General features: G+C 42.5%; 1 protein-coding gene across 6 annotated transcripts in view; it reads left to right on the top strand.

The window, feature by feature from the left end:
- Positions 1-15,237, top strand: part of LOC138821528 (GON-4-like protein) — an 85,874-nt gene continuing 70,637 nt past the window's right edge. For 2 of the 6 annotated variants that reach the window (XM_070013836.1, XM_070013835.1), the window contains exons 1-4: positions 55-70; positions 2,831-3,358; positions 8,314-8,508; positions 14,185-14,378. In XM_070013836.1, the coding sequence (XP_069869937.1) occupies positions 61-70; positions 2,831-3,358; positions 8,314-8,508; positions 14,185-14,378 (927 nt within the window). In that variant the 5' untranslated portion in view covers positions 55-60. Of the gene's footprint in view, positions 71-136; positions 196-2,731; positions 3,359-8,313; positions 8,509-14,184; positions 14,379-15,237 lie in introns of those variants that run through there. The other 4 variants (XM_070013839.1, XM_070013837.1, XM_070013838.1 and 1 more) reach the window with 4 other exon arrangements.

The raw sequence follows: 15,237 nt of genomic DNA, 5'->3' as shown, positions 1-15,237 counted from the left end.
CCGTTGCCTGACTTCCGGTGGTGCCGAAGCTGAGTTTCCGCGGGATCCGGCCGGCCTGTGATGGTACTGGGTCTGTGTGTGGTGGGCGGGAAGAGGCGGGCGGGACCTGAGGCTCTTGGACCCGGGTGTCCAGGACCTGGGGGCTCGGGTCTGAAGGTGGGCGCGGGGTGCGGAACTGGAGCTAGAGGAGCGAAGGTATTAAACTGGTAGTGCGGACTTGGGCCAGCGTTCCCGCCGTTGTGGAAAGCGGTGCTTGGGGCCCTTTTGGAAATGCTTCCTCAGGAGTGGGACGCGCGGGGCGGCCTTCGAGCTTAGCATTCATTTGTCTTGTAGGGCTGACTTTGGTTCCCAAGGGATCAGGTGTTTTCGAACTCTTGCTGTGTTGGAAGCACTTTGAGCCGATTCCCCACACACTGCTAACTGAATAGCAGCTGTCAGTCTGTCCCTCCCTCCCTTCTGCCCTCCCTTCCTTTTCTTCCTTCTGTCCTTCCCTCCCTCCCTTATCCTCTCCCACCCCTCTTCTTCTTTCTCTTTGTGGGCCTCAGACACTCATCTGTGAAATAAAGGACTTTTCTAGATTACTTTCACTCCTTCCATCATCACCTCCCCCCTCTCTCCCCACAGTTTAACCAAGATAAAAAACATTGGTTGGTGGGTGAGGAGGGGTTTGTTTTTAATGTTCTAGAGTAACCAAATCAGGGAGGTTTAAAACCTTATAGATCAATCTCTTAGAACCAGAAAGAGCTTTTAAAAAATTTTTTTAAAGTTCTCTAGTCCAAATGTTCTCTAGTACTCCTATCAATTGGATGGTCATTCAGACTTTGCTCAAAGATTGCTAGTAATGGAGAACTAATTGTAACAAAAAGGTAGTTTAGTTTGTTCTTGGACCTGTTTAGGAATGTAAAGTTTTCGAGGATGGAAAGATACAATCAATTTCCATGCAGTGCTTAATGCTTGGTCCAAATGTTGCACAGTTGGTTGTTCAAGCCCATTTAAATTCATTTGTTTATTCAGGGAACATTCTCTTAGCATGTGCAATACCTCAACACTGTTGGGTAATAGGGACACTAGTTGAAGGATTCCTTTTTCTCAATGTAGTTTTGCAGAATGGAGACAGACAAGTAATGAGATACTAAAAAGTGATGACTCTAACAGGTTTGCCAACAGGTTCACTAAGACATATAATATCCTTAGAATTTGGTAACTAGAACTGAAGACAAGAATCCAGAAGTAACATAGTACCAAGAACAATAGAACTCTCTTTTTCAACACATTTCTGCTATTGTAGCCTGTTTTAACTCCATTTTGCTTTTGTATTATTTCTATTAATGGCAGTACCTGTTTATGAAAACACCAATAGCAAGCATTTGTTGATCATTTATTATCTAATGAGTAGGTGCTAATGTTTTTATTTTTTATTTTCTTTATTTTTTGCCAATTGTGTGGCCTGAACTCTGGGCCTAGGCTCTATCCCTCAGCTCTTCAGCTCAAGGCTACTGCTCTACCACTTAGGCACAACACCACTTCTGGATTTTTCTGCTTATGTGGTGCTGAGGAATCGAACCCAGGACCTCATGCATGCAAGGCAAGCACTACCACTGAGCCACTTTCCCAGCCTAATTTAATGTTTTTAAACTGGTACTGGGGCTTGTACTCAGGGTTCTTGTTCAGCTTTTTCACTCAAGGCTAGTGGTCTGCCACTTGAACCATAGCTCCACTTCTTGCTTTTGGCTGGTTAATTGGAGATAAGTCTCTTGATTTTTCTACCTTGCCTAGTTTTGAACCAAGATTCTCTGATCTCAACCTCTTGAGTAGCTAGGATTATGGGTATGAACTGTTAATGCCTAGCTTTTTTTTTTTTTTTGGGTCCGGTCATGGGACCTGAACTCTGGGCATGGGCATTGTCCCTCAGCTCTTCAGCTCAAGGCTAGCACTCTACCACTTGAGCCACAGCGCCACTTCCGGCTTTTTTCTTTTTGCTTATGTGGTGCTGAGGAATCGAACCCAGAGCCTCAGGCATGCAAGGCAAGCGCTCTACCACTGAGCCACCTTCCCAGATCCAATAGTCAAAGAACCTTTTTTTTTTTTTTTTTGGTGGTCACAGGGCTTGAACTCTGGGCCTGGGCGCTGTCCTTCAGCTCTTCAGCTCAAGGCTAGCACTCTACCACCTGAGCCACAGCGCCACTATGCCTGGCTTTTATTTCATTTTATAGATAAACAGGTTCAAATTAAGTAATTAATATAAGGACACAAAGTTAGAGAGAAATTGATTTAGGAAACAAATTCAGACAGTTTGAGTTCATATACTGCTCTTAGGGTCATGCTATTCTCTTTCTTATGGTAATAGTAGAAACTAACACTAATGACTTAGTCTTGAATTCTTTTAACAGCTCTGTAAGCTAAGAACAATTATTATTGTTTTTTTTTTTTTTGTGCCAGTCCTGGGGCTTGAACTTAGGGCCTTGGTATTATCCCTGAGTTTTTTTTGCTCAAGGCTAGTACTCTGCCACTTGAACCACAGTGCCACTTCCAGCTTTTTCTGTGTATGTGTTGCTGAGGAATCGAACCCAGGGCTTCATACATGCTAGGCAAGCACTCTACCACTAAGTCACCTTCCCAGCCCTATTCTTATTATTCTTAAGATTGAAACACAAGTTTTGGGAAATTGAGATGTGCAGAAGTTGAGTTGGGATTTGAACTCACTCATCATTTTCTCATCTTTCCCTCAAAGGAATAATGGGCAAGATTGAACATGAATGAAATGAAAAGCTAATTGAGACAATGTTAGTACTGTTATGAAGATGATAAGCACTTGCTTTTATCCTTTTAGAATGGCTCAAAAGTGGGACTTTTAAAATGTTGCCCTGTAAGAAGAGAAGAACTACAATGACAGAGTCTCTACAGCATGAAAGCAATCAGGAAGAAGATGACTTAGACCTTGAGTCAACTGTTAAAATAGAATCTGACCAGGTTAGAGACTTGGGGTCATTGTCCTGGGGTTCAAGTCATGACAGTGCAGTTGGCTTTGAAGTTCAATCTGTGCAAGATGCAGGAGATCAGCTTGGTGTGGAGGATCCATCTTTGACCCCTAGGATGATGCTTACCCAGCATACAAATTTACCAGTCTTGGATTCTGTTGATGCAGCTGTCTCTCAAGGAATCAGCCTATCTTTGGTGGAGTCTTCAAATCCTCTTAATGTACAAATTAGTAAAGGAAAACAACAGGCTACTGCTTCAAGAAGAGGGAAGAAAATTGCCCTCAGGCCTGGACCAGTTACCCAAGAAGATAGAGCTGATCAATCTATCATAAAGGAGCCTTTTCCAGAAGAGCCTAGTGAAGAAGTTAAGGAAGAAAGAGGTAAGATATGAAATGTCTTGGATTTATATTTTCCTTGTTAATTTAGGTGGAGCATCTCTAATCTGAAGATCTGAAAACTAAAATATTCTAAAACTTTAAAAATACTAATATGATGCTAAAGTGGGAAATTCCATATCTGAAGGATTGTAGTTAAAATGTAGATGCAGGGCTGGTAAGGTGGCTCAGTGGTAGAGTGCTTGCCTCCCATGCATGAGGCCCTGAGTTTGATTACTCAGCACCACATAAACAGAAAAAGCTGGAGTGGCACTGTGGCTCAAGTGGTAGAGCACTAACCTTGAGTTGAACAGCTGAGGGACAGTGCCCAGGCCCAGAGTTCAGACCCTACGACGGAAGAAAAAATGTAGATGTAAACTGGGTGTAGTGGTGCACACCTATAATCCTAGCAGTGTGATAAGTGTAGGTAGGAAAGACCCCATCTGGAAAAAAAATAACTAAAGAAAAAAAGGCCTGTAGACATGGCTTAAGTGGTAGATGGCTTGTATAGTGAGTGTGAGAACCTGAGTTTAAATACCCAGTACTGCCAAAAAGAGGGAAGAAAGGAAGCAAGGAAGGGAGGGAAGGGCGGGTGGGCAGGCAGGTACTAGTTACTCATACTTGTAATCCTGACTTCTTGGGAGACTGAGGTCAAGAGGATTGTATTTGAAGCTAGGATGGGCATACCTTCAAGACACCTTTTTAACAAGTATTTTGTGGTGTATGCCTGTCATTCCAGCTCCTACAGGAAGCCTAAAATAGGTATTATGCACCAGGGCAGCAAGTGAGACTACCTCAAAAATAAGTACAAAAGAGGAGTAGAGTGCCTGCCTAGAAAATACAAGGTCTTGAGTTTAAACCCAGTACTGCAAATAAAACAAAACAAATCCCAGGTATACTAAAAAAGTATTGTACAAAACAGTCCTCAGACTGTATTATAAATAATGTGTGAAAAATGCATCAATTTTTTGCTTAGACTTAGTTCCTGTTACCAAAATACCGCATTAATGTATATTCCACGTATTCCAAAATCTTAAAAAAAATGTAGACCTGGGCTGGGAAGGTAGCTCAGTGGTAGAGCGCTTGCCTTGCATGCATGAGGCCCTGGGTTCGATTCCTCAGCACCACATAAGCAAAAAGAAAAAAGCTGGAAGTGACCCTGTGGCTCAAGAGGTAGAGCGCTAGCCTTGAGCTGAAGAGCTAAAGGACAGTGCCCATGCCCAGAGTTCAGGCCCCACGACCGGACCCCCCCCCAAAAAAAAAAAAAAAAAAAGTAGACCTGAGCATTTCAGGTAAAAGATACTCAACTTGTTCTATTTTGTCATTGTTTTTCTCTCTCTCTCCTTCGTTCTTTCTTTCTTTCCTTCGTTCTTTCTTTCTTTCTTTCTTTCTTCCTTTCTTTCTTCCTTTCTTTCTTTCTTTCTTTCTCTTTGGTTCTGGGGCTTGAACTCAGGGCCTGGGCACTGTCCTTGACCCTCTCCGTGCTCAAGGCAAGCGCTCTACCACTTGAGCTACAGCGCCACTTCTTGCTTTTTTTTTTTTTTTTCTAGTTATGTGGTACTGAGGAATTGAACCCAGGGCTTCATGCATGCTAGGCAAGCACTCTTCAACTAAGCCACATTCCCAGTCCCTGTCATTGCTTTTTCTGTAGTACTTTTATAGGAAAGTATTTCTACAAGGAAGATTCTGATTTTGTTTGTAATTTGAGCCACAGAGCTCATTAAGCATCAACATTGAACTTTATGAATGGGTAGAAACTTTTTCCTTTATGTTCTTTTTGTTGTTGTTGTTGGTCGTGGGGCCTGAACTCTGGCCTAGGCTCTGTCCCGCAGCTCTTCAGCTCAAGGCTACACTCTACCACTTGAGCCACAGTGCCACTCCCAGCTTTTTCTGTTTATGTGGTACTGAGGAATGAAACCCAGGGCCTCATGCATGGGAGGCAAGCACTCTACCACTGAGTCACCTTCTCAGCCTCATTTTAAAAATTATTTTGACTACACTTTTTTTATTTTTCCTTTTATTTATTTTTTGCCAGTTGTGAAGCTTGAACTCAGGGCTTGGGCACTGACCCTGAGCTTCTTTTGTTCAACTTAAGCCACAGTGCCACTTCTGGCTTTTTCTGTATATGTGGTACTGAGGAATTGAACTCAGGGCTTTATTCATGCTAGGCAAGCACTCTACCACTAAGCCACATTCCCAGCCCCGTTTTTTAATTTTTTAGTTTTTTACTTTTTTTTTTTTTTACCAGTCCTGAGACTTGAACTGAGGGCCTGGGCACTGTTTGGTGAGCTTCTTTGCTCAAGGCTAGCACTCTACCACTTGAGCCATAGTGCCACTTCTGGCTTTTCCTTTTTATGTGTTGCTAAGGAGTTGAGCCTAGGGCTTCATGCATTTGCAGCCCCTGTACTTCTTTCTTATGTAAATTGTCAAAATTGTTGGGGAATCTAATGACCTAATTGAATCTTTTAGAGATATTACAACATTCTTGAGATTAAAAACAACCAGAGTAACTTCATACTCCAATTTATCAGAGATTCATGTAAATTTATATACTGTGTTGTTCACTGAAGCTTCTTCTTTGGCTGAGAGAAACTTCTAAAGGATATAGGATTTAGATGTTTTCTTTCTCAGATCTCAGCCTCCTGAGTAGCTAGGATTACAGGTGTGAGCAACTGTCTCCTGGCTTCTTGTTGTTGTTGTTGTTGTTTCGTTGGTGGTGGTCGTGGAGCTTGAATTCTGAGCCTGGGTGCTGTCCCTGAGCTCTTCAGCTCAAGGCTAGTGCTGTACCACTCCAGCTACAGTGCCACTTCTGGTTTTCTGGTGGTTTATTGGAGATAAGAGTCTCACAGACTTTCCTGCCTAGGCTGGCTTTAAACCATGATCCTCAGATCTCAGCCTCCTAAGTAGCTAGGATTACAGGCTCCGGCTTGTTTTTGTTGTTGTTGTTGTTGTTTTGATCCAGAAGCTTGAACTCAGGGCCTACTTTTTGTCCCTGAGCTTTTTTTTTTTCCTTTTTTTTTTTTTTTTGCTCAAGACTGGTGCTGTACTGCTGTACTTCTTCTTCCCTTTTTTTTTTGACCAGTTTTGGGGCTTGAACTCAGGGCCTTGGGCTTCTTTTGCTCAAGGCTAGCATTCTATCACTTGAGCCATATCACCCTTTTTCTGTGTATGTGGTACTAAGGAATCAAACCCAGGGCTTCATGCATGCTAGGGAAGAACTCTACCACTAAGCCACATTCCCAGTTCCTAGTGCTGTACTTAAGCTACAGCTCCAATTCTAGCTTTTTGGTGCTTAATCAGAGATAAGAGTCTTTCAGACTTTCCTAACCTGGCTGGCTTGGAATTGTGATCCTTAGATCTCAGCCTCCTGCATAGGATTACAGGAGTGAGCCACCAGTGCCTGGCTTAGGCTATATGTTTTGAATTGAGCACAATGACAAATAAAGGTCTTTTTTTGAATTAGCTAAAAATCAACTAGACAGTATAAAAATAAGTAAAAAAATTAAGAAATATGGAAAGTAGTTGGGTGTGGTGGTATATGTCTGTGACCTCAGCATTTGAGAGGCTGAGGCAGGAGGATAGAGAGTTTGAGGCCAGCCAAGGCTACATGATGAGTTCTGGGACAGTCTGGAATAGTAGGACCCATTCTCAAGGAAAAAAATAAAAAAGCAGAGCCAGGTACTGGTGGCTCATGCCTATAATCCTAGCTGCTCAGGATAAGATTTGAGGACTGCAGTTTGAAGCCAGGAAAGTCTATGTGATTTCTTATCTCAAATTGACCACTAAAATGCCAGAAGTGGAGCTGTAGAGCAACAACAAAAAACCCCTCAGAGATAGTACTCTGGTCCTGAGTTGAAGCCTCAGGATGGGGGCTGGGAAGGTGGCTCAGTGGTAGAGCGCTTGTCTTGCATGCATGAGGCCCTGGGTTCGATTCCTCAGCACCACATAAGCAAAAAGAAAAAAGCCGGAAGTGGTGCTGTGGCTCAAGTGGTAGAGCGCTAGCCTTGAGCTGAAAAGAGCTGAGGGACAGCGCCCAGGCCCAGAGTTCAGGCCCCATGATGGGACCCAAAACAAACAAACAAACAAACAAACAAAAGCCTCAGGACGGTGCAGAAAGTATACAGTGAAAAGTTTGTCACTTTTTATTGTCTCTTTGTTCTCCACATCTTCTGTTAGATCACTGTATATGTTCCTTATATGTATTTTAGAGGTAGTATTTTATGTGTAGAAACCTCTGTACATTTCTTTTTTCTCTGACAACTTAGTTTCCAATGTTTACTTCTGATAGTGCGTGAATGGTTCTTTTCCTTTTTAATGCTACCCTCTCCCCATTAAAGGAAGAATTATGAAGAATTCAGGTGAGAAAGTTGTCTAATGAACTTAGATGTATTTATAATGTTATGGTGATTCATACTCTTTTGCTCTCTGAAATTAGTTTACCCAATTAAGTCTTTAAAAAAAATTTATTAGACAGGGCCTTGCTGCTTATTATTAGCTGCTATCTTGTACTTGAGATCCTTCTGCTGCAGTCCCCCAAGTGTGAGCCACCTCTTCTGGCTGATGAGGACATTTTTTAGATACTGAATAAATGTATGTTAATGGTCATTTATAAAGGTCCCTTTGTCATCAGACTTCCCTTTCCCCCCATGTGATTAAACTTTTCTCTCTCCCTTGGTACTGAGGATGAACTCAGGGCTTTAAGCACTGTTTTCACTGTTCCAAATCCCTGATTTTTCTGTAGGAAACAAAACTAAAAGCATATTAGAATTAGAAGGATTTTTAGCAGTATTCTAGTTTAACTCCTTGACTTTACAGGTGAAGAATTTGGATCTGAGCTTTGATTTTGACACTTTTCATTTATGAATTTGTCTAACTAAAAAGACTATAAGAAAATGCTGATTTCTGTAAAGAGCTTGACTGAGAATGGGCAAAGTGTGGAGCAATATTTGTGATTCTTCTAGGGAAACCTCAAATGCATTCTGGAGGGGAGGAGATACCTTTACTGCCGTCAGGCAGCCAGTCTGCAGATCCAGGAGCCCAGCCTAGGAAATCATCCCAGCCAGATGTTTGTGCTTCTCCTCAAGAAGAGCCACTCAGGAGTCTGGCTCACCAAGCTGAGGAAGAGAGAGAGGATGGTGGACTCTTTATTCCAATGGGTAGGCTTTTCTTTTTCTTTTCAACGAAAAATAACCAACCAATTCTTATAGTATAGTATGTAGAAAACTGCATATAGCCTTAGCTATCCTGAGTTTTCTAGCAGGATAATTTCATATATCCTGAGTTATTTATCCACCTGGGTTGTCCCTTACCCTTATCACTTCCACCTGTGGTAACCACTCTCTTGGCTTGGCATAGCGTAGCATACATTTTTTGTTCATCTGCTCCATCTTTATGTAAATGGGATCAGATGTGTGTGCTTTTTTTGTGGCTTCCATTTTTCCGCTGAATATTGTGTTTATGAAATTCATCCATATTATTTTGTGCAACTGTGGCTTGTTTATTCTCATTGCCATTTGAATATGCTATTGAATATTGCTATGAATATTCTATTTTCATTGTTGTTTGAATTTTTTTTTTTGTCGGTTGTGGAGCCTGAACTCTGGGCCTGGGTGCTGTCCCTCAGCTCTTCAGCTCAAGGCTAGCACTCTACCACTTGAGCCACAGCGCCATTTCCAGCTTTTTCGGCTTATGTGGTGCTGAGGATTTGAACCCAGGGCCTCATGCATGCAAGGCAAGCACTTTACCACTGAGCCACCTTCCCAGCCCAAATATATATATATATATATATATATATATATATATATATATATTTATTCAACTCTTGGTGAGCATTTGGATAATTTCTAGTTGTAGGCTGCTCTGAAGGATACTGTTGTCAGCATTCTATTGTAGATCTTTTGGTGAACTGTGTACTTCTTTTCTTTTTTTTTTTTTTTTTGCCAGTCCTGGGCTTGAACTCTAGGTCTGGGCGCTGTCCCTCAGCTCTTCAGCTCAAGGCTAGCACTCTACCACTTGAGCCACAGCACCACTTCTGGCTTTTTCTGCTTATATGGTGCTGAGGAATCGAACCCAGGGCCTCATGCATGCAAGGCAAGCACTCTACCACTGAGCCACCTTCCCAGCCCCTGTACTTCTTTTCTTAAAAAAAATTGGGCTTGAATTCCTGGCTGGATTATTCCTTTTTTGGTAAAGACATTACTGGGGCTTGAATTCTGGGCCTGGGCACTGTCCCTTAGCTTTTTAGCTTTCATGTTCTAGGTTGGTTCTCTGCCATTTGATCCACAGCTCTACTTCTGACTTTTTTTTTTTTTTTTTGGGTCTAGTCATGGGGCCTGAACTCGGCCTGGGTGGTGTCCCTCAGCTCTTCAGCTCAAGGCTAGCACTCTACCACTTGAGCCACAGCACCACTTCTGGCTTTTTTCTTTTTGTTTATATGGTGCTGAGAGGAATCGAACCCAGGGCCTCAGGCATGCAAGGCAAGCGCTCTACCACTGAGCCACCTTCCCAGCCCTACTTCTGACTTTTTGATAGGTAATTGAGTCTTTTGGACTCTCCTGTCAGGGCTTGCTTTGAACTGCAATTCTCAGATCTCAATGTCCTGAATAATTAGGATTACAGATGTTAGCCACTGGTAGCCAGCTTGAATTATTCTTTTCTTTTTTTTTTTTTTGTCAGTTGTGGGGCCTGAACTCTGGGCCTGAGTGCTGTCCCTCAGCTCTTTAGCTCAAGGCTAGTTCTTTACCATTTTAGTTAGCGCCACTTTTGGCTTTTTCTGCTTATGTGATGCTGAGGAATCGAACCCAGGGCCTCATGCATGCAAGGCAAGCACTCTACCACTGAGCTACCTTCTCAGCCCTTGAATTATTATTTAAGTGTGGCAAGTATCTTTTCTCCTCTTCCTATCCCTTATCTGTTTTTTCTTTTTTAAATAAACCAGTTGCTGATCAGTTCTTTCCAGTTAACAGTTGGAAGTAGGGCTGTGGCTCAAGTGGGAGAGCACCAGCCTTGAGTGAAAAAGCCAATTGAGAGTGTGAGAGCCTGAATTTAAGCTCCAATTTTGGTTTTGGCACCAAAACCAAAAAATTATGTAATAAGTTTGAGAAATCATACATAGTTATGTTAGCAACTACCACAGCCAGATATGTAGTATATCTACATACTAAACATTCTTTAATTCCACTTTATTTTTCCCTTTTCTCAGCCAGTGGTAACTACTAATCTCATTTATATTTCTTTCTTTCTTTCCTTTCTTTCTCATTTGTCACTTGTGGGGCTTGACCTCTGGGCCCAGGTGCTATCCCTCAGCCCTTCAGTTAAAGGCTAGTGCTTTACTATTTTGAGCCAAGCAACACTTCCAGTTTTCTGGTGATTAATTGGAGATAAGAGTCTCACAGACTTTCCTGCCCCAGCTGGCTTTGAACTTCAATCCTGAGACCTCAGCCTCCTGAGTAGCTAGGATGACAGGCATGAGCCACTGGTGCCTGGCTTTTCTTTTTTTAATTTTTATTAATTTTTTTTTAAATTAAAGCAGGGCGCCAGTGGCTCACGTCTGTCATCCTACCTACTTAGGAGACTGAGATCTGAGGATCGAGGTTCAAAGCCAGCCTGGGCAGGAAAGCCTGTGAGACTCTTATCTCCAATAAACCACCAGAAAACCAAGAGTGGCACTGTGGCTCAAGTGGTAGAGTACTTGACTTGAGCTGAAGAGCTGAGAGGGACAGTGCCCAGGCCCAGAGTTCAAGCCCTACCACTGACCCCCCCCCAAAAAAAAAAAAAAAAGTTTTAAAGGTTTTGACAGTATATTACTTTACCCAAGATCATAGTTTCTTTTTCTGTTTTCTTCTAGAAGTTGTATAGTTTTGTGTATTTCTTTATTTTTGGTGCTGGAAATTGACTCCAAGGCTTTCTTGCATGCCAGACATGCACCTTACCACTCAGTTTATACTGTCAGCCTTTAGTTTTACATGATCTTGAGACAGTCTCACTGTGTTGTTCAGGCTAGTTTCAACATTCAGGAATTTAAGTAATCTTCCACCTGAGCCTCCTGAGGATTTTGGACTACAGCAGTTGTATGTATGTCATTATACCCAGCTATCTTTTGAGTTTATTTATTTATTTTTTGCGGGGTGGGTGGGGGAGGTCCGGTAGTAGGGCCTGAACTCTGGGCCTGGGTGCTGTCCCTCAGCTCTTCAGCTCAAGGCTAGTGCTCTACCACTTGAACCACAGGGCCACTTCCGGCTTTTTTCTTTTTGCTTATGTGGTGCTGAGGAATCGAACCCAGGGCCTCAGGCATGCAAGGCAAGCGCTCTACCATTGAGCCACCTTCCCAATCCCTATTTTTATTTTTTGTACTAATCCTGGAGTTTCAACTGAAGGCCTGGGAACTGTTTGTAAGCTTCTTTTTTTTCCCTCAAGGCTAGTGCTCTACCACTTGAACCACATCTCCACTTACAGCTTTTTTTGGTACTTAATTAGAGTTGTGTCTCATGAACTTTCTGGGTTTGGGCGCTGTCCGTGAGCTCTTCAGCTCTAGGCGAGCGTTCCATCATTTGAGCCATAGCGCCACTTCAGGTTTTCTAGTGGTTAGTTCGAGAGATAGTCTCATCGACTTTCTTGCCCAGGCTGGCTTTGAAAGGTGATCCGAAGATCTCAGCCTCCTGAGTAGCTAGGATTACAGGGGTGAGCCACTGGCGCCCGGCTATTTTTGTTTTTTGAGATGGTGTCTCACTGTGTTTTTTCCAGGTTGGTCTTGAACACTTAGACTCAAAAGGTGTGAGACTATAGGTTTGTGCTACAACCCTTCTCCCCACCCCACATTTATTTCAGTACTGGGGTTTGAATTCAGGGTTTCATGTTTGCTAAACAGGTGCCATTTGAGCTACTCATCTAGCCATTTTTGCTTTAGTTATTTTTTTTCAGGTAGTATCTGTGCCATCCAGATTGCTGTCCTACTGTTTGCCTTCAGCATAGCTTTGGTAATAGGTTACAGGTGTGTCACTTTACCCACCTTTTTTTGTTTTGTTTTCTTTTAGTAGAGGTGGTGTCTTGCTAGCTTTTTTTGTCTGGACTGTTCTCAAACTGGGACTCTCTGTATGTCTATCTCCCAAGTAGCTGGAATTGAGATGTCTTGCTTTTATTAGAGTTTGAAGCTAGCTCAGATAGCAAAGGGTGTGAGACTCTTTTTTTTTTTTTTTTTTTCCTTTCAGGGCTGAGGACCGAACCCAGGGCCTTGCACACGCCGGGTGGGCGCCCTTCCGCTGGGCTAAACCCCCAGCCCCAGGGTGTGAGAATCTTATCTCCAGTTAAACACCTAAAAAGCTGGAAGTGGAGCTGTGGCTTAAGTGGAAGAGCTCTAGCCTTGGGCAGAAAAGCACAGAGACAGAGCCCAGGCCCTAAGTTCAAGCCTTAAGACAAGCACACACATACAGAAAGACTTTGTACCGGAAGCTTGCATTTGTGTTTCTAGCTATAGAGTACATTAAAAGCCAGGACCTTCCTAAAGCAATAATGCCTGGAAAATAATTAGAGCAAAATAGACTTGGGCTGGAGCTCAAGTTAAAGGACTTAACCATGTCCAAAAAAGAAAGAAGTGCCGGGTGCTGGTGGCTCATTCTTGTAATCCTAGCTACTCAGGAGGCTGAGATCTGAGGATTGTGGTTCAAAGTCAGCCCAGACAGGAACATCTGTAGGACTCTTATCTCCAATTAACCACCAGAAAATTGGAAGTGGCTCTGTGGCTCAAGTGGTAGAGACTCGCCTTGAGCACATGAGCTCAAGAAGAGTGCCCAGGCCCAGAGTTCAAGCCCCATGACTGACATACATACATACATACATATATATATAATTTTTAAAAAAATTAATTATTCTCAGTTGTGGGGCTTAAACTCTGGGCCTGGACACTGTCCCTCAGCTCTTCAGTTCATATGGAGTGCTCTATCATGTAAGCCCCAGCACCACTTCTGGTTTTCTGGTGGTTAATTAGAGATAAGAGTCTCACAGACTTTCTTGCCCGGGCTGGCTTTGAACCATGATCCTCAGATCTCAGCCTCCTGAGTAGTGTGATTACAGGCGTGAGCCACCAGCACTGGTACTGGTGCTTGAACTCAGGGCCAGAGTTAGCTTATTTGCTCAAGGCTGGAGCTCTACCACTTAAGTCACAACTCCACTTCCAGCTTTTTTTTTTGCCAGTCCTGAGGTTTGAACTCTGGGCACTGTCCCTGGACTTCTTTTTGCCCAAGGCTAGCATTGTATTACTTGAGCCACAGCTCCACTTCTGGCTTTTTCTGTTTATGTGGTACTAAGGAATCAGACCCAGGGCTTTATGCATGAGAGGCAAACACTCTACCACTCAGCCACATTCCCAGCCCTACTTCCAGCTTTTTGGTGGTTAATTGGAGATAAGATTCCCATGGACTTTTCTACTCAGGCTGACTTTGCACTGAGATTCTCATATCTCAGCCTCCTGAGTAGCTAGGATTATAGGCATGCGCTACCAGCAGCACCTGGCCACTTGGGAGCTTTTCTTAATCTCTGTTTCAGTTTTCTCATCAGTATGGTGAAGAAAACAATAGTCTCTACCAAGCAGAGTGATTACTTATAAAAATAGGGGAATTAAGATCTATAAAGTATGTGAATGCATGGCTGACATAAAATAAAAATTCAGTGGATGGTAGTCATTACTGCTACAGTATCATTACCAACTCTGTTGTCATCACCCACCATCATTGTTTTTTCAGTGCCAGACAGTTGGTAAATTGATTTTCTTTTTGGCTAAGTTCCTAGTGTAGCTCTTATGTAGATAGATTCTGGTGATGCTCTTGATTTATTTGCAGAAGAGCAAGACAGCAAAGAAAGTGAGAAAAGAAGAAGAATGAAAAAGGGTACCAAGAGGAAACGAGATGGAAGGAGTCAAGAACAAGGGACCATGGCATATGACCTGAAACTGGATGACATGCTTGACCGGACCTTAGAAGATGGTGCCAAGCAGCATAACCTGACAGCAGTCAATGTGCGAAACATCCTGCATGTGAGTAAGCCTGGGCAGCTTGTCAAGTTGGAACGGAATGGAATCTTCCATCAAAATGAAGTACTTAGAAAATTCTTGACTCTATAGTATATCAATTATTAATTTTCAATATTGTAGGTTACCATGAAAAACATTTTACTTCTCATAAAAGTTTTCCCTTTCCACTAGGAATAAATTTGTAATCAACACATACTAAAGAAGAAAATTGTGTAACTACCTGTACTTCCATGTGCTTATTTGATTATCTACTGTATTTAGCAGATTTGAAGATGATAAGGTTCCTAGTGGATTTACACTTCTGGAATGATTTATCTGAAAAGCCCAGGGAATAGTTTATAGTACTTTGCACATATGTAAACATGTTCTTTTTTTTTTTGGTGACTGTAGGGCTTGAACTCAGGACCTGGGGGCTGTCCTTGAGCTCTTTTACTCAAGGCTAATGCTCTCCCACTTTGAGCCACAGCTTCACTTCTGGTTTTTGAGTGGTTAATTGGAGAATCACAGGTGCTTTTCTGCCCAGGCTGGCTTTGAACCACAGTCCTCAGATCTCAGCTTCCTGAGTAGCTAGGATTACAAGCGTGAGCCATTGGCGCTCATCCATAATGTTCTTTATATATAGCAATACAGCTACTTACAAAGCCTTTGCTGGTTGTTAGTCTTTCTCTTAAACATATTACTTTTTTTTCTTTATTTCTTTTCTATGCTGGTACAAAAGCTTGAACTCAGCATCTTGAACTTTTGCTCAGCTTTTTTTGTGGCTCTATACTCCTTGAGCCATACCTCCATTTCTTGCTTTGGCTGATTAATTAAAGATAAGAGCCTCATTTTTTCTGCTTGGGCTGGCTTTCAACCTTGATCT

This window comes from Dipodomys merriami, unplaced genomic scaffold, assembly GCF_024711535.1.
Source record: "Dipodomys merriami isolate MVZ:Mamm:240054 unplaced genomic scaffold, mDipMer1.0.p SCAF_92, whole genome shotgun sequence".
Classification (NCBI taxonomy): domain Eukaryota; kingdom Metazoa; phylum Chordata; class Mammalia; order Rodentia; family Heteromyidae; genus Dipodomys; species Dipodomys merriami.
Note: the sequence above shows the minus strand (reverse complement) of the source record. Positions and strands in the feature narration are given on the sequence as shown.